Genomic DNA, 22,048 nt, shown 5'->3' with positions numbered 1-22,048 from the left:
TGTCAAGAACCATTTCAGAGCAGGTCAGGGATGCAGGCATCCGCGGGTCACAGGTGGATGACTAGAAAGGGACCACATCGAGGCTTAGCAGAGGGTCTGCAAGCACGCAGTGCCAGGTGACTAGGTTAGAGACACCACAGAGCTCGGCCCACTGCCTCTGACGGGACAGACGCCCCTTTACCTCTTCCAGATTGCACAACTCCTGACGCAGGGCAACCTTCAGATCCGTACAGTCTCTCCCACATCTCAGCGCTACCAGACATTCCTTGCTTAACTGTGGGACCTAGTGAGAAGACAGATTCTTAGTCGAGATGTTTGTGAGAACTGCTCCCACTCTGTCCGAAATGCGATGAAGCTTCCCAACTCCAGCCCAGGAGAACTCGGCCAATGCAGAGGTCCCTGTCCTTGGTGAGAGGCTCTGGGGAATCTGTGCTGGTTCTCATAGCAGCTGTTCTAGCCAATTGTCCCAAGACGCACGCAGCCCAGGAGCCAAGGGCTCCAGCAGGGTTCTCCCTGCCTCTGCTCGCTCAGATAAGCCCGTGCTGTGATAACTCTTGTTAGGTGGGGCACTTTAAGCTACGGTGTTCCTATGTGAAAAACTGAACCAGGAACAATGCCCACCTCCAAGTCAAGAAGGGGATCAATAGTCAGAGAAACTCTGGAACATCCTGACTTCTCACTGTATGTCAGCTCTTGACAACATTAAGCTGAGCACATGAGTGTGTGTGTGTGTGTGTGTGTGTGTGTGTGTGTGTGTGTGTGTGTGCAAGCATGGCGTGAATGCCACTAAGTGCACGTGGAGGTCTGAGGACACCTCTCAGCTGTCAGTTCTTTCCTTCCACCGCACGCGTCCAGGAGATCAAACTCGGGTCATCAGGCTTGGTGGCAAATGCCTTATTTTTTGAGACAGAACTCAGTGAACTTGGAGCTTGCAGATTCAGGCAGACTAGATGGACAGCAAGTCCCAAGTCTCCTCCTGCACCTTCCCGGCACCAGGATTGCCGGCAGGCACTGCCAGCTTGCTTTTCACGTTATGCTGAGGATCCCAAACCGGGTCCTCCAGCCCGTGTGCCACTCAAGTCATCTCCACAGCCCCGGACTGAATTTCTATTTATTTTCAAAGGTCTTAATGCTTCTGTCACTGTTTCTCTCATTATCAACAACTTTCATTATTCATGCTTCCTAAATTGCTGTCATTCTTGCCCTGCTGACAAGGCAGCCTTCCCCCAGGCATAATTCCATTCCAATATTTCACACCTGGAGCTTGGGAAACGCTCCTTTTAAAGGATTAGCAATCACGGCTGTTTCTCCCGTTTCTAGCCCCGTGAGTCTCTGCCTCCCACTACTAATGTCAGTGGTCACTGCTGACTCTAATCCCGGGTGACTTATTCTTCAGGGGCTCACAAGGCTAAACCGAAACCAGATCATTGATTGATTTTGGAGTAGATTGAAGTTGGGGAAACGCACACAAAGCAAAACCAGGTCTATGAGGCTCTTCAGAACTGTGTGTACCTTACAGAATAGCTCCAATAACATCTTCTGGCGAGCTCGTTCATATGGGTCGTATGGAAACAGCTTCCTTCCTGGGAAGACGTCATCCAGGTACTCACACGCAATGACGGATTCATAGATCAGCTGACATTGGCTGTTCTCCAGGACAGGAACCTGGCCAAAAGGGTGTTTTGTATAGTACCAATCAGGCTTGTTTTTCAGGTTAATGTTGATGATTTCATGCCTTAAAGGGAAAAGAAGACTCGAAGTGAGACGCACAAAGACAGATGCTCACCTTGAAACGAGAGCAGCTATGACATCAGCATTCATACTGAGAACAGTTTCTTTGACGCTGGAGTTTGGTGTCAAATGTGTGACATGCTTGTGCTCATCCCTACAGTGGGGTTAGGCCTTTCCTAGGACCTCTTTGATCCTCTCCTGCGATTGAGTCCCATGCCTGACATCATCTACCAAAGAGTAGCTAAAGCAAGAAGAGAGCCAGGCTCCATAGACTCAAATGCTCGGGCACACTGACGGCATAAGGCCTGAAAGGACAAATCCAGCAGAGCTTGGTGGCTCAGACCTGTAACCCCAGGACCCAGCAGACAGAGGCAGGAGGGTTTGGTTGTAAGTTACAGAACAGTCTATGTTCCACAGTGAGACCCCCATCTCTGAACCAAAACATTAACGACCACAAAAATGCAAATGTTACTTACAGGTCGGAACAGACATTGGGGAATGTTAACAGTTAATACAAGATGCACGGGAAGCTGTCTGGTCAAGCTGAGATATTAGCTGGTTCCCTCCCCTGGCTGTGCGCAGTGTCCATAGTTGTAAGGAGGCGATAACTATTCCCATCTCAACAGTGTAGCATCCAAACCCTGACCGTGTGCAGCCCTCAGCAGTGTCCAGTACACTAGCAAGCAGTCACTCTTCAGTCCTCCATACTCCCTGTCACTATGATAGGAGCTTTTGAAGGACTGAAGGAAATGAAGGCTACATTCTTCAAAATGGAGATTCTCAATAGATTACTTCACCTCTTCCCATCTAAGGAACGCATCTCCATATCTAGGGACGTTTTGGTTCTCCCCTGGAGTGGGATATACTCCACATGGGTGTGGGGGGTGCGACAAAGAAGCTGGGACGCACAAGACAACCCCCTTTCCTTCTCCCCGGAGGCAGAGGAGTACCTGGCCTTAAGTGTCAGTCAGTGGTGTTCAGGTTGGGAAAGTCCACTCTGAAAAAGACAGCTACGGGGCTGAACATGTAGCTTAGTTAGGAAAGTGCTTGCCTAGCCCCAGGGAGCCCTTGGCTGTCCCCAGCACCACATAAGCCGGGCACAGTGATGCTCTGCTGTAATCCCAGTGTTCTGGAGGGAGAATCAGAAGGACCAGAAGTTCAAGATCATCCTCAGACACATACTGTGTTTGTGGCTAGCCTGAGCTACTTAGGACTCTGTCTCAAAAACAAAGAAACCCCACAAATATTTGCATCAGTTCCTAAGCTGTCCCCAAATGAGCAACACGTTGTATTGCTCTGGCTTTTCTAAAAGCAAACAGAGACCAGGTAACCATAGAGCCAGACAGATTTGAGCAAAGGGAGAGAATCTAGAAATGCACGTTATAGCTATCCGTCGAGGCAGAGTCAACGATACCATTTACAACATCTCCACATTGCTCTCTCTACTCAGTGACATGAACGGAAACGCTGATGTCACTCCTACGACTTCCCAATCCCAGAGCCGGAAGCCAGCATGACACTTGTTTTCTGTGTGTGAGACCGGGTCTCATGTGGCCACGGCTGACCTGGAGGTTGGTATGTAAGCAAGAGTGGTCTTGAACTTCTGACCCTCCTGCTTCTACCTCCCAAGCCCTGAGATCACAGGGATGGATGGCCCTTCACACTTGGTTTTATGTATATGGTGGGAGTGTATGGTTGAACGGCTGGGTGTGAATCAGTGGTTCATGGATGCTGAACAAGAAACTCCTAACTCTGCTACATCCCCAAGCCCAAGAGACTCTTTTTGAATACCTACTGTGTGCCAGGCTCCCTTCTAGCCCTCGAGAAGCAGAACCTACTCTCTTGAGATCCTTTTTTTGGTATGATTGCCAGAGGGCGGGGGAGAGGAAAGAAGTGGCAGAGAGACAGAATAAGGAGTTGGACATGAAGAAGTAAATAGAACAGAGTTAATCCAAGCTGCTCGTCAGAGGTAGGACTACGTCAGGGCAGTTAGGAGGCCTGAGTGAGCTGGGCTGTGCCCTTCCTAACAATCAGTGAGTGGGAGAGAGCCAGTTCACCAAGCGGCATCACTCAGGCTGCCTAGTCTGAGAGTTCATGAAAACCTGATTTGGAAAAGAACTCAGCAGTTCAGGAGAGCCTGTCCCAAAAATCAGTCATTGGAGTCATTCAGAAGAAAGGGAAGAGGGGCCCCTTCTAGGAGCCCGAGACTTTAAATACCCCCCTGGAGATGGTGGGTGCTCTGCCTGCTCAGGGAGCACTTGGCCTCAGTTTCTCACCTGATGCTTTTGGCCTTGAGGACCAGGCGTGTCCTGTGCGAGTAGGGGCAGAACCTCATGCTGTAGATTCGGATCACACCCTCAGGGACCGGCCCTGGGGGACAGCTTCCTACAGAGCAGGGCAAGAGCAAGAAGATGGGGAATCTGGTCAGCCCAATGGGGAGACATTCCAGGAGGAGTCTGTGCACTGAGCCTCAGGCTCCAGAGGTGACATTTACACATACAGTTTGTGCTCCTATCCAGAAAAAGCAACTCTGTCACGTGTCTTCCCCCAGCCCGGGGGTCCAAGTCTAGAAGACTTACCTTTCCCCAAGCATCTTGTCAAATCCCCAGACATCAATGTCCAGGTGTCTACGCAGTGCCCGGAAGCTCACAGTCACTGCCTTGTGGACCTCTGCTGCTGCTGGCTCCAGGCACAGCTGAGCTCCCTCCAGATCCAAACTCAATTTCTCGACGGTTGACAGCACTCTGGTAGGACAGACAGTTAGGGACCCCTGTAAAATCTAACCCCTCACAGATACCTCTCCAGATATGGAAGTCAAAACCTAGCCCCAGGAAGTACTTGTGGCTTTAGACACACAGGGAAAACATTTGATGGGCCCTCATCCACAGGAGGAAGACTGGACATTTAAACCCCAACTTGGAGTTCAAAGGAATCGAATACCAGGCAGATGTTAACTTTTCCTTTCCATCACAAATCCTGGCCTTAGGTAGAGAAGTAACCATTCCTTCTGTATAACCTGTGCACCACATTTTGTCTTTTTAAAACAGCCACATTTTCTCTTGGTTCGGCAAATGGGACAGCAGACTTGGGTTAAGCGGAGACCCTACATCAGTCAGGAAGTAAATACGGCCTTGGTACCACACCGCATGCCTCTCTCTGGGCCTCCCTCATCTCATTTGTGACATTTCTACCTGTTCTGAGGAACTGTCAGTGAACTAGGCCAAGGCACCTAGAGGCCAAGAACCATTTGAGTCCTCCTCCAGCCTTAAGTTCTGACATATGTTGCTTTAGCTGACAGATGCTGTTTTAGTTTCCAAGGACACATAGCTCAGAAACACAGCGGCCACTCCCACACAGGGGAGAGGACGGAGTGGCTGATAAGCTGAGATTCTGAACTCCAGAGGGTGAAGAAAGAAATTCTTTAAACTTTCCAGGACTGAGATGTAGCAGAAAGGCTTACCAACACATTTTTGTTTACAGAGTGACAGGGAAGGAAAGAGGAACATCAAGTGTCTCACACTCAGTTGTATCTGTGAATTATTTCAGTTCCCAAACTTCTGTGTCCATGTAATCGATACTACTCCTTCACAGAAGTGCTCCCAGAAAAAAAAAATTATTTGTCCAAAATAAACACTTAATCGAGTCAAAGAACTTTAAAGGTTCAAAGACTTTTAAAAGGTCCATTGTTGTAGCTGCAACAGTGGAGAGTTTATGCCCAGAAAGACACAGCATACGATGGCAGTTTCGTTGTTGAATCTCAACATTTTTAACTAAAATAACAAAGCCTTATCATGTGTCTTGTAAGATGGGCAACTCTGGGTCTTTGGAATTCTCACCCCTCCGGAATGTCTTGGCTAGTAATGATAATATTTTTTTCCTACAGAATAGAAAATCTTTTTTTTTAAAAAATTATATATAAGTACACTGTCGCTGTCTTCAGACACACCAGAAGAGGGTATCGGATCCCATTATAGATGGTTGTGAGCCACCATGTGGTTGCTGGGAATTGAACTCAGGACCTCTGGAAGAGCAGTCGATGCTCTTAACCACTGGGCCATCTCTCCAGCCCTAGAAAATCTTTCTGAATCTTCAGAACAATGATTCAACTACAGTTTTAGTCAAGAACTCAATGATCCCATGGAAGTTAACCTAAAATAGCAACACACCATCAAGAATGAATGTATACGGATTAGGAAGTAGTAGGGATGTTTGAATAGATGCTGGGAAGCGCACCTGGTGTTGATGGGTTCTTGCCTTGCGGTGCTGAAGGAGGAGCTTCTCACTTTGCACTGTGGAGGATGCAGGTCTGATCAGCAACTGCTAACTTCCCTGGAACTAACTCTGACAGATGGACAGGCTCGACGGCAAAACTGAAACAAGGAACACAGTGACCGAGCCCTGTGAGGTAAGGCGGGGTAATCAGATGGCTTCTGAGAAGACAAATGTACCTCCTGTTAGGTCTCAAACTCAGGACAAACAGCTGAGGTGCCTGTGGCCACCAGGTTTTCCCAGCAGTCCTCGTGAATGGCACTCCCGCCCCCTACCCTAAACTTCTCCAGCCCAGGGACTATGCTGGGCAGCTCCTCCGCCAGTTGCTTAGCCTATGTGACCCAGCCATTTTGGCAACACCAGCATTTTACCCATTTTACTCTTGGCCCTTGCTCCTGGTTTCCCTCTCTCCCTCCCCCATCTCCTCACAGGGCGAACTCCAGATTCTGCTGGATGTCTCCGCCTCTCGCTGTGCCTGCATTCTCCCTTACATCTATAATAAAACCATCCACCCTCAGGAGCAGCCGCGCCCTCTTTTCACTCCTTTTTCCATTCACCCTTCACATAAATAAAGTGGGCAACCACTGAGGAGAGCACATCCAGGTTCTAAAGGGGAAAGCATGAGAGGAAGGCAGATTTCAAACTCAAAGTGAGTCATTACCTTACTAGTCCCATTTACCCTTAAACTGATCCCTACAGGGCAGATTATCCCAGTGGATGGATAAACAGGGGCTAACAGGACCAAGCACATGTTAGATGCCTCACAGCTACTAAATGTAAGAGAGGAAGAGAATTCTGGGAGTTTAACGCTGGAAACAACGCTCTCATCCAAGAGCTTTAGTCAGCATCAGATGCAATGAAATGAACAGTCAGGAAACTTCTCCCCACAGGGTAAATACTGCAGGCTTGCCTCTTAGGTCTCAGCTGCTCAACTCTTGTAATGTAAAAACGGCCAAAGGCAATATATAAATGAATGGGTACAGGTGTGCCCCAGGAAACCTGACCAATGGAACTAAACTTGAAATACACACACACTCACACACTCTCTCTCTCTCTCTCTCTCTCTCTCTCTCTCTCTCTCTCTCTCTCTCTCTCTCTCTCTCTCTCTCTCTCACCTCTCCCTACCTCCACATACAGCCTCCCAACTCTGCAGAGCGGTACCCTTGTTACAAGAGATGGACATATATTGACACATCGCTCCAGGTCCATGATTCACGAGCCATTCACTACTGGTCAACTTGATCTCTACGTCACACACTATGGTTTATGGTTTGGTATTCCCAGCTACTTAAAACGATTCCCAGCTACTTAAAACACTATGGTTTATAGTTTGGTATTCCCAGCTACTTAAAACGATAGTTTTGAAAAGCATTCTTAGCACGTTGAGCTGCATAAAACCCAGCCGGTGGCCTGGATTAGCCTGGTGGTTTTAATTTGGTCATTCGTGGTTGTTTCTGTTGCAATGGCTGAGGTAGCAGTGATCAGAATGGGAACTCCATTTGCAAACTGAGAGGTTCTATTATGCCAGATGAGGAAAATTTCCCGATTCCCCCCTCACGATTCACTCCTCCTAAAGGAAACAAAATCTGAGAGCTGGGGATGGCATTTATAAAAGGGTCACCTGAGCAAACTGTGGTGGGACCTGTTATGATCCTAGAACTTAGAGTCCAAGGCAAGAGGATCATAAACTAGGGCTACAGAGTGACCATTGTCTCAAGATGAAAAGTATGTCAGTTTGTGGGAGGTCAAGTTTTGAGATACAGGTCTACTGGGTGGAGTTAGGACAAAGGTGGAATGAACTCTCCACCTGTGGGAGGCAGTATAGTGTCAGGATTCTCAAAATGGGCAGTGGAACCAGATGGGCTGTGACACCTGCCTCTGGCCCTTGGGCAAAATGTTCAGCCTCTTTTTTTTTTTTTTTCTTTTTTTCGGAGCTGAGGACCGAACCCAGGGCCTTGCGCCTGCTAGGCAAGCACTCTACCACTGAGCTAAATCCCCAACCCCTGTTCAGCCTCTTTGACCTCCCTTTTCCTTGTTTAAGATGACAGCCAAGCAGTATGTACAGGATGGTTTTGAGTATGGCGTGAAATGGTGCAGCCCTCATCAGCGGAGTTCCAGCGCGGTGAACCCCAATATTGAAGAGGAACACTGATGAATAAGAAGGCATTTTAATAGCACGATGCCTTCCCATTTTGCACCCATAAAGAAGACACACATTGCTATTCCGCTTTGTGGGGCATATGAGAATTAGGACCGGACTCGCCACACTTATTTCACCCGTTAACAGTTCAATGCTGGCTGAACGTGTTCAATGCTGCAGGCTACATTTCAGTAATGTGATTTTTAATCTCGCCAAAGATCACAGCAAGTTTTCCCAGGAGGGTTTTCATTATGACCTTTAAGCTTCTTCTCTACTTTCTCCTAAAAATTCAGTAGGTAACTCCTAAATGTTTTTTTTTTTTTTTTTGCAAATGTTCCAGCTGTGCCCTTTCGTGTTTGCATCTCTGTTATATTGACCAGCTCAAGCACGCACACAAAAAAAAATTGATAAGGTCACAGAAATCTATTACAAATAAGTTTTCAGACAGCTGAAATGTGATCATATCCACTGTTTCTCTGTGTGTGAAGGGGTGTGTGTGTGTGTGTGTGTGTGTGTGTGTGTGTGTGAGAGAGAGAGAGAGAGAGAGAGAGAGAGAGAGAGAGAGAGAAAGAGAAAGAGAGAGAGAGACAGAGAAAATGTTTGGCAAAAGCCAAAGGTCTATTGTTTCTTTGTGTGTGAAGGTGTGTGTGTGTGTGTGTGTGTGTGAGAGAGAGAGAGAGAGAGAGAGAGAGAGAGAGAGAGAGAGAGAGAGAGAGGATGGCAAAGGCCAAAGGTCTATTGTTTCTTTGTGTGTGAAGGTGTGTGTGTGTGTGTGTGTGTGTGTGTGTGTGTGTGTGTGTGGTGGGTTGCAGAGGCGAGGTCTTTTCAGATGGGCTCTCATCTTTCTACCTGGCACTTCCTGATTTGGTTGAGCTGGCCCATAAGCCCCAGAGACCCACTTGGGCCTCCTCAGCACTGGGCTTACAAGCACAGGCCACCACACCTGGTCTTCTCTGAGGGCCCGGGGATGGAAGTCAGGTTCTCGTGTTTGCTCAATAAGCTCTTTACCTACTAAGCCATCTCCCCAGCCCCTGAGCTGCTTTTCTGAAAATAGAGGAACCTCTGGTCATGGTGATCAATGATTTATGTGATTATAGGATGGAAATAATTTCTCAACTTCAGTTTGTTTTGAAGAAAGGAGGCCTTTCCTTTTTCCTTCTCACTATGTAACTCTGGCTGTCCTGGAACTCACTCTGTAGACCAGGCTGGCCTGGAACTCAAGAGATCCACCTACCTCTGTCTCTCAAGTGCTGGAATTAAAGGTGTGGGCCACCACCATGCCCCAGCTTGAGCTTTTAAAAATAAACCTTTTTTATCACCAGCCTCTAACATTGGCATAAACTAGATTATGATTATATCGAATCTTTGAAAGCCCGCTTGACATGAAAGATCACTGTGTGTTCCATTATTGTTCACTGCACTCCACGGGCCAGATAAGGGAAAGGGCTCTGCTCTACTCTCGCATCTGCCTTGATTCGGGGTTTGCAAGGAGTGAGGAATCCTAGGGAAGCTCGAGTTCCAATGGCGTTAACTCTGGGACATATTAAATGAGGTTACTGAAATTACCACAGGAGGACCTTCCCTTCCACTTTAGGAAAACTGGGTCAAAGGAGGCCTTCTTTTAAAGTGCTTTTTTCCTCATTCCTGTATCTTTATAACATGTGACACACACATCTTGATAATAATATTTGAGTAGTCAAAAGCAAAATCTCATGATTCTGATATCATTTGTAAACTCCTGCAGAAGCATCAACATCTGCTGAAGCCAAACCACGACAGATATGACCCGAACGTGCCCAGAATTATCCCCGGGACCTTCTTTGGACACCAAATTCCATGGATGCTCAAGAACTTTCTATAAAATGACGTATTTGCAAATAATCTACTCACTCCCTCCTATATACATCAAACCACTTCTAGATGACTTGTAGTAGCCAAGACATGGTAAACTTTGTTACACTGACTACTGACATGAGAAGTCTGATAACAGATCGTATTATTCAGCCTTGCCTCAATCTCTAAGAGCTGTAGAAAAGGAACTTTACAGATGTGTAAACTTATCTGAAGAGCAGTCTCTTTACAACAAGCATAGGCTGCATTTGAAATCACTTCACCTTTTAATAGCTGGGTTAGTCTGTGCAAACAGTGAAAACTTCCAACACCCTGATTTTCTAACACACTGGCATTCTCATCTGAAATGTGGAGGTGTGAGTACCATGAGGTTTAGGGAAATGTTAGTTGGATCAGTATGGCAAACATCTGATACTTAGCATGTGTCTGTCATCTAGCAAGTGCTTAATGCTAGCTGTTACTACGTTTATTTGAATGTAACAGGGACGGACTTTCGTAGCCTTCAAAAGAACAGGCAGTCCCAGGAACGAAATTCTTCTGCCTGTCTGTGTCATCAACTAGTAGTGCCGAACTGAGGGTACGAACTCCAGATCTGTGGAGCTCTGCTTCTGCTTGCCTGTCTCCATCCAAACCAGAAAATTAATGTTAATTACAGGTTTCTGTCTTAAAGAGCATCCACTAATCTAAGATTACTGACTGTTCTTTCCTTCTTACGATTTCTTTACCCTAGTGCTATAGTCTAAGCTCCCTTACACTTCTTTTTTTTTAGTGGAAATTTAAAAAAAGAAAAAGAAACATTAGCTATGGTTAAACACTTGGGTTTTCTTTTAAAATGAAAGTGCAAAATTAAATGTTGGCAATCCTATTCTAAAAAGCCCAAATTTAAGAATTTCCCAAAGTTCAGAATTGACCTCAAAATCCTCTTCCCTTCCGATACAGCGCGAGTGAGACCGAACCACCCAGTGGCGGTGGCAGAAAAGGCATCCCCGAGCAACCTTCAGGCGGCTACGGCTCCAAGCCGGAGTCGGGTCGCCCGGCTGCCGACGCGAAGGCGGGCCCGCCCCTTCTCGCACGGACCTACCCCGCAATTGGCCGCCGAGTCCTGAGCTCCAGCCAATACCTGGCGCATTTGGAAGAACGAACCAATAGGCGACCGCGTTACAGCAGCTAGCTAGAGAAACGAGAGTCAGGCCGGAAATCTAGGGCTACCGCAAGAGGAAGTCGGTAGCAGGCCGTTCCTCTCAGCCGCTGGTCTCACATCCTACTGGAAATCCGCGAGGAACCGCCAGGGCCCGCCCAGCGGCCGGCGGTCGGCCGCACAGACGGCTTCGCTCGGAGCGGGACGCTGGTTGTCCCGTTTGTGAAGTCAGCCAATCCCTGGCTCCCCAGGGTGCAGCGGCCCCACAGCACTGTGAGGAGGCGAAACCCTAAATGCAGCTCTGAGCTTTGCCTGATTGTTATGCGCCCTGAACGAATCACCCCGTGATTTTCGCAGGCAAACCAGAAAACAAGTACAGAAAACCTGCCGGTCGGTGGGTGCCGTTGCTAAGGGCAGTGTCCTCCGGGGTATGTTTTCCAGACCTTCCTGCCAATATCTTAGGGGCCTCACTTAAGCTCTTGACCAGCCGCATCACCCGGAGGATGGGAAGGTGCTCCCCGAGTACCTTCTCTTGTGGAAGTGATAAAAGTATTACGATTAACCTTTCCCAATAGAGATTTCACCCACTCCGTCTTATATACTGAACTGGCTGGTGTGATCTTGTGGTATTGCATATGACACACCTCTATATCTGTCTTATACGGAATTTGGAAGGAAGGATTGAAAGGGCTATTTTAAGTAGGGGCTAGTGAGATCTTTTGGCGGTTAAGTGTTTGCTGCTCTTCCAGGGGGTGATTCGGTTCCCATCACCCATGGCCTCTGCCAGTATCACCGCTCCAGGAGATCTTTAATGCCCTTCTACCCATGAACATCTGAAATTGACATTCTTGAAATCCAAATCTAGATTAGAAGTCTGGATCAAACCAGAGGTGATGGCTTTGGGGGTGTCAGTGAAGACTGTTTGGGCCATTAGAACTGATTGTTCTGAAATAGAAATGGCAGTAGCCAGGTCCGGAAGAAAGAAACCCAGTTAGGCCATTAGGTCAAATTATGAGAAACAAGCCAGTGAGAATAATGGGTAAAATAAAAGCATGCTATTCAATCGATGAAGGAAAACATCATTCGCTGAGGGCTCTTGCCCCTCAGAGCCCATAATCACAGGCCTCGGGGCTGTCCTGTAGGTAGAGACTTAAGTAATCACGGTAGGTCTTGGCATCAATGAAGTGGGATGATGCCACGGGGTCTTCCTGCATGGTTGCCATCCAGAGCTTGAGTTTTGGGGTGTGGTCTATACACCTGTGGGAAGACAACATGAGAGCTGTGAACCAGAGGAACCAGACCGGCATCCCAGGGTCTCACCACCGCAGTTTATCCCCCACTAGACTTTAAAATTTTGTCTTTTAACATGTAAGCCACAGACTAAAAGCTTTTAGATTTGAGTGGAACTGAGGTGTTTGTTTCTCAGAAGAGAAAGCCGAGTTGAGAGTGGCGTGGTTAGTTAGAACTTCGAACTGAGAGACTGACAGACAACAGCCTTAAAATGGCAGTTTTCTATAGAAAATGTGAACTGGGTGGGGGGGGGGGGTAAGCCCCAGACTGCCGTGATTTCTAGGACGTAGAAGTAAGCCAGTGTAGCTGACTGCAGACTCAAAGCATGAGTTTAAAAAGCAGCGTGAAGGGGCTGGGGATTTAGCTCAGTGGTAGAGCGCTTACCTAGGAAGCGCAAGGCCCTGGGTTCGGTCCCCAGCTCCGACAAAAAGAACCAAAAAAAAAAAAAAAAAAAAAGCAGCGTGAAGCTCGTACAAGTAGGTGGGAAGTAAGAGAGTACGTGTGACTCAAACTACATCCGTGTGGACTTTTAGCCAGCAGAAGGTAAATTTTAAGACACGGATGCCGCAGACAGATGTCTCCTCCTCCCCTGGGCTGAGCATGGGTGTGTAGGGGTGACCTGACAGGTCCTGCACACCCAGGACTTTCCCCTCTCGCTGGCCCACATTCACGGCAGCGACATTCACTATTTATCTTGGTTCAGAAAGAGCTCCATAAGTAACATTACAACCCTCATCTTGACCTGTGCACAAACATCCAAATGCCTTACTCATTGAGCTCCAGTGCTTCCAGTCGCTGAAACCACGGCCAAATAAGATAATCGATCATTGAGAGCGAATTCCCACCGAAGAAGGCTGTCCTCTTTTTAGCCATAGCCTGAGTATCAAAGCGAAAACAAGTTTATTTGTGCAAACAGAGCAACATCATTGAAAGCAACAGAGGCAAGTTAGGCAGAGAATGTCTTAAGTCCCCTTTTATCCTGATATAGTCAAGGAGGGTTTTAATGTGATTCAAAGCCCCCCATAACCCAGCAATTCTAACAGCAAGTCTGACAGTAAGCCGGTGGCTCTCAGCCTTCCCAATGCTGTGACTTCTTACTACGGTTCCTGATGTTGTTGGACTCCTCCCAACCATACAGTTATTTTCATTTTTACTTCATAGCTAACTTTGTTACTATTATGAATCATAATGTAAATATCTGTGTTTTCCAATGGTCTTAGGTGACCCCTGTGAAAGGGTCATTTGAGCCCGGAAGGGGTCGAAACCCACAGGTTTAAAACTGCCATAATATAACGATACGCTGGTAGTACAAAGGTCCTGTGCTCACAGACAGCACTAGGGAAACCAGGAATGTTAAACACACAGGGTTGTCTTTTCAAAGGAAAAGATGTATAACCTGTTCTTCCCAGAAGGCTGGGAGTGGAGGTGGCCAGTAGCCTAGGTAACTCCTGTGCTACCTGTAGGGTCAGGCTATGCCTGGCTCCCCAAAAACTCTCACAACCAGGCCTGGGGGTGGCTAATAGTCTAGATGACCTTTTTTGTCATTTGCATAGCCAAGGGCTCTCCCACACTCCTACAACTGGGGCGGGAGGTGGCTGAAAACCCAGATGACCTCGCTATCTGTATGACCGAGGCCACACCAGATCCTCCCCAAGGCCCTTAAGATAAGACATGTAGCCTGTCTCCAGAGCCCTTCTTCATGGACATATACTCTGAGAAGAGTTTCACTGTAATTACGCCTTTGCGCACAGAAGATTGCAGCGTGCTTTAAAATGCCTACAAAAGAAACTGTCTGGTGTCTGACTCTAGATGTTCGAACCCACCACCAATCCCGAGTCATGTGGAACCACATTTCCTTCTTGCTTCATGCAAATTGTTACTCTGCTGAAAGCCTGGTGGTCAGAGATTCCCCAAGCTGATGGAATAGCTCAACTGTGAACACATCACTTGTCCAGAATAAAGACGTTTTGATACAATCAAACCTTAAAACACTGGGCTGCAAGCAGGAAGGAAGGATACATAGTGTAAATGAATCTGATAACCTTAAGACAGAGTGCAAGAAGCCATTAAAACCTGCACAGGATTCGGCTACATTTGTATAAAGTAGGGCCCAAACTTAGCCCTTGGCTCTTAACACAGACACTCTGTACTAGAATGCGTTCTTTTTTTTAAAAGTTGTCAAGTTGTACTTTCATGCATGGGGTGCTTCTCTGCACGTAGTTTTTAGTTGAAGACATAGTTAAAACATCCTAGGAGTAGAAGAAATTGATGATTAAACAGGTAACAATCATTTGAATAACAGTAAAGCTCAAAGGGGACGTTTCTGGAATGTAAGGTGAATCGACACGGAGGTTTCACCAAAGAGGGAAACTGAGTATTATTCGGTCAATTAAACCTGCAGGTTAATCAAACCTGAAGGAGGTGGGGTGCATATGACTAAAATTCATTATCTACTTGTAACACAAGGAATTCTAAAAGACCAGAACCAAACCAGCTTTCCCATTATAAACAGCTTCCATGGGTCTCCTCAGAGATCCTTGCAGGCTTATGCAGTGTGGAAAGATGGTTTGTGTCTTTCTGATTTTTTGCCTTCTCTCACTAAAATAAGAACCTGATCCCAGCTTCCGTGCTGTCCCACAGAAAAGCAGGAATTAGCAAATTTGATTTAAGAACAAATATTTATATATCTATATCTATACATCTATATCCACAAAGAATTACCAGTAAAGGAGCTGAGCTACACACTGCTGTAGGCACAAATTAAAACGCCCCATTAAAGGAAAGTTATTTCAGGAGACTAGGAAGTTCATGATACCAGACCCAAATAAAGATATCAGAATGCTAAATTATGGCTCAAACCCATGAGCCCACAGAGAGAGATCCTTTATTAAGTCTATAATACACATGAGAGTCCACTGAGACCAAACGGCTGCCCCAGCAACACTTAAGACAGCTCAGAACCAGAAAGATCTCTCTGTAAGACCCCTGCGGCGAATCATAATGATGCCCCTCAGGAGTCACAGGGTTTTCAGGTTAGAGCCCGTGGCTTCGCAGCCACCGTGTGCCTTTCAGTTCCTGAGAAGCCGAGGCGTTCCCTCAGTCAGTGAAGCATCCAGGCCTCTCTGTGGATCTCTGGATGTTCCCTTAGTAGTCAAGGGAGTGTGGAAGCATGACAGGACAATTGCTCTTAGATATTGATCTCGTGTACCCTGTATGGCTTGCAAATGTCATTGTATCCTGGCACCTACAACTGTATTGACCCTGACAATGCTATTATAACTCTGTTTCTGATAAAGGTATAAAAAGTCTGCTCCCAATAAAAACTGCCACAGCGTAAGTTTTGCTGTGGACCCTTCAACTGGCTTGGTTTAATTCACGTCACCATATCAGGCGACCTTGACCTGGTAAGTAAGCAGGGACACCCAAGAGACCACAAGCATCAGGCTAAAGGGAACTGGTTCTGTGAACTTTCCGTCAATGTAACAGATGCCAGGAACATTGAGCGTTCACAGTGCAAGAATTAGCAGATTAAGACTGGAGAGATGGGTGGCTCAGAGCTTACAGGCATAAACTGCTTCTCTAGGGGATTGGAGCTTGGTTCCCAGCAACCATATCAGGCGGCTCAGAAACACCTGTAATCGCCGATCCAGGGGATCCAACACCTATGGCCACACATGCACCATCCCCTCACATACACATAATCAAAAGTAATCAAAGTAAAATCTTAAAAACAGCAAATTAGTAACAAGAATAGAGTGGAAAAAAAATACTGGAACAAGCTGCTTAGGATGGAAGGACATATCCCCACTGAAGGAGCACCCCTGCTTCTCCGTGGCAACCTGGGGACAGTATCTCAAGACCACGGAGAATGAAAGGCACACGGGCCTGCATTCCTGGCAGACTTCATAGTGTCATAGTGGGAAGTCTTTATTACATCAGCAGCAGGGAGAAGCAATATGGTGGCATCTACTGTCTGATTGCAACTAGGTTAAATTATTACTTTAAATATAGGAACATGGACTGAAAACAAGACAGAAAATGGGAACAAGTGATGTGGAAACCTAGGTGCGATTTCTCATAATTTTAATGCTGATGTGCTGCTAAGTACTTCAAGCCCGTAAGCCAGGTGTGGTCAGGCGAGCCTGCAACACCAGCGTTCACGTGGCTGAGGCAGGAGGATGAGGAGTTCAAGGCCAGCATGGGCTGCACACTCCACACCCGTCTCAAAGGACTCCATGAGAATATAGTCAACGATGGTACTTTTAGGCGTCTTAACTTATATCAGTTAAGATATATCAGAAATCTGTTGTGACCTCCTCAGACTGGATACTATTTCTAATTGTCAGTGATTCGGAGAGTGAGCTTGTGAAGGCACAAGGCAAAGAAATGCAGACATAAATTGACATTTCTTATGGTGAAAGCTAAGACAAGTGAGTACCTCTTCTAGCTTGCTGAACTCTTTCTTCAGTTCTTCCTTTATGCCCGGATGGTCTTCCTTTCTCTTCGCCCTAATAAAACTCGTAACCAGAGACGGCACCTGAAGGGAGAGTGAGTGCTTAGTTTATCAAGGTGAGGTAATGCCCTGCCCTGCCAACACATAACAACACATAACAACACACAACAACACACAACAAACATACTAGAATCCCTCCAGAGTGCTGCAGAGACAAGCTACAGTGTTTGCAGAAACCATGGCCTGATATTCCGAACCTTTTTGGTAGACTAGGATGTGGGGTTGCTCCAGATTTTGTAATTTGCAGGTAATGGAACCCACTTTAGCAAGTTTGAGCCAGAAACCTCATAAATGGACCCTTGAGTGGCCTAGATTGGGACAAATAGGCCTGGAACCATGGGAATTTTCTAAAGTCATACTGAGAAATAGACCGACGAAGAGGCACCATCTCATATGAGACGACCAGACATCTTTGCCCTTCTACTGCTCCCCTAGAATTTAACCTTGCAGCCACTGCCACTACCTCTGTAACAGGCAAGCGACACCACCACCACCTCCTGTCTCAGCCACCTGAATACTGTGTAACCGGCATGTCCTAACCGCACTCGTACATGTGTGTATGTGTGTGTGTGTGTGTGTGTGTGTGTGTGTGTGTGCACTGAAGTGTGCAGTGCAACAGACCCATGTGTGCGCACGGGGTCAGCAGAACATCAGTGACTTCCTCTGTCGCTTGTCATTTTACGGCTACAACAGGGTCTTTCACTGAGCCAACAAACAGAAGTTTGCTGTTTAGGCTGGGCTGACTGGGGTTTGAGCTCTCTGGATCTGGGTGTTGCTCATTTCCAGCCCCAGCCACCACCATACACACACACACACACACACACACACACACACACACACACACACACACAGATACTAGGGTTACAGGCACACATTGCCATCCTGGCTTTTCATGTGGTTGCTGAGGATTTTGAGTCCTCGTGCTTGCAGAGAAGCATTCTCGCCCGCAGAGCATTCCCTCAGCCATCTTTAAACTCCCCAGCATTACGCATGAGTGTTCTAACCACTTCCACTCTTCTTTTGACTTTATCCAACTAAGCCAGATGACTGCCTTGCCATTTTTCAATGTCTCCAAAACACAACGTTCTCCCTGTCCCTCTCCCATCTTCTAAATATTTTTTTAAAAAACTCTATCTTTCCTCGTAGACAAAAATGTTCCTTTATATATTTACCACGCTACCAAAGTAATTCATCTGAATGTATGTAGCAGAGCCTTGCTATTCTTGGTGTCTAAATACATACCCGTTGGTCATCTCTTTGCTAATACCAATTCGAATGAATCACTCTGAGCACAACTGAGATGCAGGCACCCTACCCAGGAAGGCAGTGCACTGTCCCTGCTAAAGGCTGGCAGTGTCAATTAAGGGCTGACGCTGGTAGGAACCATGTGTCAGAGTCTGCTCTAGGCAATTCGTGTTAGATCTGCCTACAGGTGAACTAACACAATAGAAGTAAAACAAGGAGGCAGTCCCAGAGCACACGGAATGGAATGGCGTTCCCCAAGCTGATCGCACAACCAGGTAGTTGAAGCCATTGAAGGGGAAGCTCAGTCCTCATGTTCTCAAGGTAACAAGATCAAGAAGGGAGGCAGGGGGGCTGGGGATTTAGCTCAGTGGTAGAGCGCTTACCTAGGAAGCGCAAGGCCCTGGGTTCGGTCCCCAGCTCCGAAAAAAAGAACCAAAAAAAAAAAAAAAAAAAAAGAAGGGAGGCAGCTCTGAGGGCAGAGGGCCAACAGACTTGTTGAGGAGACGCTCAGCGGGAAACAGAGCTGGGGTCCTGAGCTGCCTGGCTATGTTTCAGGAAGGCAGCAGGTCCAAGCAGAAATATCAAAAATGTCTAACATTGTTAAGAAAGAGAGAAGACACACAACGAGAACCGGGAGAGAAGGGAGGATGTGCAGCAGACTTTTAAAAAAAATCGCCAGGGGCGGGTCAGGAGGAAGAGCCAATAGGGGTGACTGAAAGATTCCAAACGAGAGCTGGAATTTCCTACACCCACCTTTGAGAATAACTCAAAGGTCATCTTCTGGCAAGCTTTCTCGTACGGGTCATCTGGGAATAACTTCTTCTCCGGGTATGCTTCATCCAGGTACTCGCAAGTGATGACAGATTCAGTGATCAAGTGACCCTGAGTGTTCTCCAGAACCGGCACCAGCCCAAAGGGATTCTTCTCAAAGAACCACTCGGGCTTATTCTTCAGGTTGATGTTGATGATTTCATGCCTGAAAGACACAAGGCTGCTGAAGAGAACACGGCAGTTCCTGTCCCCCCGCATCAGTGTGGATCGATTCTACCATCTACTCAGTCGATGAGCCCCGGGTGGAGAAGAAGAGTTCTGCCTCGGTCCTCGAACCACGCTGCACTTACGGTTCAAGAACCTGGTTCGGATGCCCTCCTGCAGGCAAGCAGCCAATGCTCGCTTTTCTGCTTATCCGACTTGTTTCACTTAGCGTCCCCACCCATTATCCACCTCTGTCACACACTGTAGACTTTCCTTCTCTTCAACAATGGAACACCACATGTAGAGCATTTTCTTTACCCACTTGTCCATCAGTGGCCATCACAGCACACCCTTGTAGACAGCGCTGTACTGAACACAGGAAGGCTGGTGTCTTCAGCATCCTGACAGGAGGCAACCAACTGGATCGTGCACAAGCCGGCTCAGTATATTAGAATCAGCCTGACAGAACCTCGTTTCATTTTGATTCGGTTCAAAATGAACCGACTCGACTGAATTCATTTTGCTAATATGAACTCTGAATCCTCGTTTGCAAGGGTAATTTTTTTTAATCCTAAAAATCTCATAAAACGAACCACATTAAATCCACACATTTTGATATGTTTTCCTTAAAAAGGTTTCTAAATCTTAAAAGTATGAGACAAGACAGACGGCCCAGTTGTTAAGGGTACTTGCTGCCCTTGCAGAGGATTTGCGTTCCGTTCCCAAGACCCACGTTGGGGCTCACAACCATAATTCCAGTTCCTGGGGATCCAATGTCCTCTTTTGCTGTGTGGGATCCTGCAAGCACATAAACTCATGCACGCGTGCACACACACATGCACATGAAGATAATATTTTAAAAGTATACAAAATAAATTAAAAGAAGAAAGAATCTATTGGAGCCAGGCTAAATCCAGATTGTAATTGTGTATGCCTTGTATCCCGCAGAGACTGTAAGAGAAAGGAAAGAGTTCTAATCCTTACAGCGATGTCTGTATAACTCAAATCAGGCGCGACGTCCATTAGGAGAGACCACTCAAAAGTAAGCTATCCCGTCACGTCTGATTTCCTGTGTCCTTACCCACAACAGATCGGGTTAAGTTTATGGATTTCAGTGCATAATCGTTCACAAGAACAAATAGTCAGGGTGAACACTTATGTGTGTGCGTGCTTGTGCACACACATGCATGCTGAAAGGTTTACAGAATAACGAACACATAGGCCACCCACCATGGGAAAGACAAAACCCTCTGTCATAGACTAACGTCCATCTCTGAGAATTACATTTTGAAAACGGAAGGCAAGTCCTGGGCCCTGGTGATCAAGAACACAGGTGAAGGCTGGAAGCTTGGCGGTTTGAGCCAACACTCAGCACGGCTGAGCCCACAGGCTGGAGGATGCTTCTTTCAGGGAGTATGCAACACACAGGACCTGTTTAAGATGTCACTGCCCCCCAAAAAAGTTTTCTGAGGTGCAAAATCGTCTGTGAACATGGAAGTGTGGTTATACACACTATCTGAAGGTAGCCCTTCTCCCAGTAAGAACCCCCACCCCGCTGTTAAGGTAGTCATTTCAGTTTTGCTTTAGAAAAGTGCTGGTGCGAAATATAATTCTTTTCAACGCAGAGTTTCAGTGGAAAACACAAAACACAAATCATTGGGCTCCCTGAACCCAGCTGTGCCCTGTTTTTGGACTCTCTCATTTTATGTATGAGGACAATAAATATCTTTTATTTTTCAATTCAGTTTGAGTTTTTGTTATAGTAAAAGTTATGACTAATACAGAGAAATTGCTTTAGGTTTAAAAAAAAAAAAGACAAAAAACACAAAATGTTTTCTTATGTTCAAAACCACAATCTCCCATCCAAATGAAATTAAAAATCATTACAAAGTGACAATTAATTTTCAAATACTTCTTTAGGTTACATCTTAATACTTAGAGAAAAGAACTGCCTGTCTAGCCATTTCGCCCCATGAACTAAAAGTCGTTTATCAATTTTAACTTTAAACATGAAATTTTTCTTAAGGGTGAGCTTCCAAACAGCAGGTGTTTAATAATTGTTCAAAAGATTCCCTAAGACACTGGAAGGAAAATGATCCGGTGGACACGGTAACATAAAAGCTAAGAGACTTGCCAAGTGTAGATAACCGGTAGGTCAATGACTGACCAATGAGGCTTTGCAAAGAGACTTGACTTAGACACTTCCCTGTGTTTACAACCCATATAGCTGTGCACAGGACTTAGAACTCTGCTAGGCGGTTGACCTTTGTGCAAGGCGAAGCAAGCCTCTAGTTCACCAAGAATCCCGAGCTGAGACAGCCGCCTCAGTGTTCCGCAATCTTGTGACCATGTAACCTCAAGGAGAAAACAGCTTTTTTGAACTACAGAATGCTTAAACAGGCTGCCTTAGAGCCCTTGAGTCCGTGACAACTCCCCGCCTTGAAAAGAGGGTGTGCAACTGAAGTCTCTTACAAAAGGCAGAGACTATCTCCCCCTGAACACAAAGCCGACGCCCCGAGGGTTAGAAGCGGAGCCGCCTGCCCCACCACTAGCCCCGCGCGGCTCGCCCTCGTCCTCACCGGATTCCCTTGGCCTTCAGGACCATCAGCGTCCTCTGAGCAAAGGGACAGAACCTCATGCTGTAGACTCGGATCTGGCCCTCCGGGACCGGGCCAGGGGGCGCGCTTCCTGCAGGAGAGAGGAGGCGGTCACGTCCCGGATAGCACGGGGATCCTAGGCATCCCCGATACCCGGAGCCTTCCCGCCACCGGCAGCCTCACCCTTCCCCAGGCTCCTGGCGGACGCCCCGGACATCGCTGCGCCGAGCAGACGGAGAGCCAAGAGGGTCCTGCTCTCGTTTGCGGGTGACTCAGGAAGCACGTGGCCAAGTCTCGCC

At 46.9% G+C, this 22,048-nt stretch overlaps 2 protein-coding genes and 1 long non-coding RNA gene across 6 annotated transcripts in view; 1 reads left to right on the top strand and 2 right to left on the bottom strand.

Moving 5' to 3' along the window:
- Nucleotides 1-11,404, bottom strand: part of Gsto2 (glutathione S-transferase omega 2) — a 21,921-nt gene extending 10,517 nt beyond the window's left edge. Inside the window, exons 1-6 of one of the 4 annotated variants that reach the window (XM_087564717.1) lie at nt 11,112-11,404; nt 5,965-6,101; nt 4,311-4,475; nt 4,008-4,116; nt 1,513-1,735; nt 182-283 (exon numbers count right to left, since the gene is read on the bottom strand). In XM_087564717.1, coding sequence (XP_087420843.1) covers nt 182-283; nt 1,513-1,735; nt 4,008-4,116; nt 4,311-4,344 — 468 coding nt within the window. In that variant the 5' untranslated portion in view covers nt 4,345-4,475; nt 5,965-6,101; nt 11,112-11,404. 4 annotated transcript variants of the gene reach the window in all.
- On the top strand, nt 11,185-13,259 carry LOC147997146 (uncharacterized). The gene is made up of 2 exons (XR_015653513.1): nt 11,185-12,762; nt 12,838-13,259. It is a non-coding gene; the product is annotated as an uncharacterized LOC147997146 (long non-coding RNA).
- Nucleotides 12,163-22,048, bottom strand: Gsto1 (glutathione S-transferase omega 1). Its single transcript, NM_001007602.1, has 6 exons — nt 21,933-22,048; nt 21,732-21,840; nt 18,931-19,153; nt 16,858-16,956; nt 13,189-13,295; nt 12,163-12,386 (listed from the first exon to the last, which is right to left on the bottom strand). Exons 1-6 carry the CDS (start codon nt 21,964-21,966, stop codon nt 12,233-12,235), a joined length of 726 nt encoding a protein of 241 aa, NP_001007603.1. The 5' UTR covers nt 21,967-22,048; the 3' UTR covers nt 12,163-12,232.

Source organism: Rattus norvegicus, chromosome 1, assembly GCF_021556685.1.
Source record: "Rattus norvegicus strain SHRSP/BbbUtx chromosome 1, alternate assembly SHRSP_T2T, whole genome shotgun sequence".
NCBI lineage: Eukaryota > Metazoa > Chordata > Mammalia > Rodentia > Muridae > Rattus > Rattus norvegicus.
This window is presented reverse-complemented; position numbering and strand designations above follow the sequence as displayed.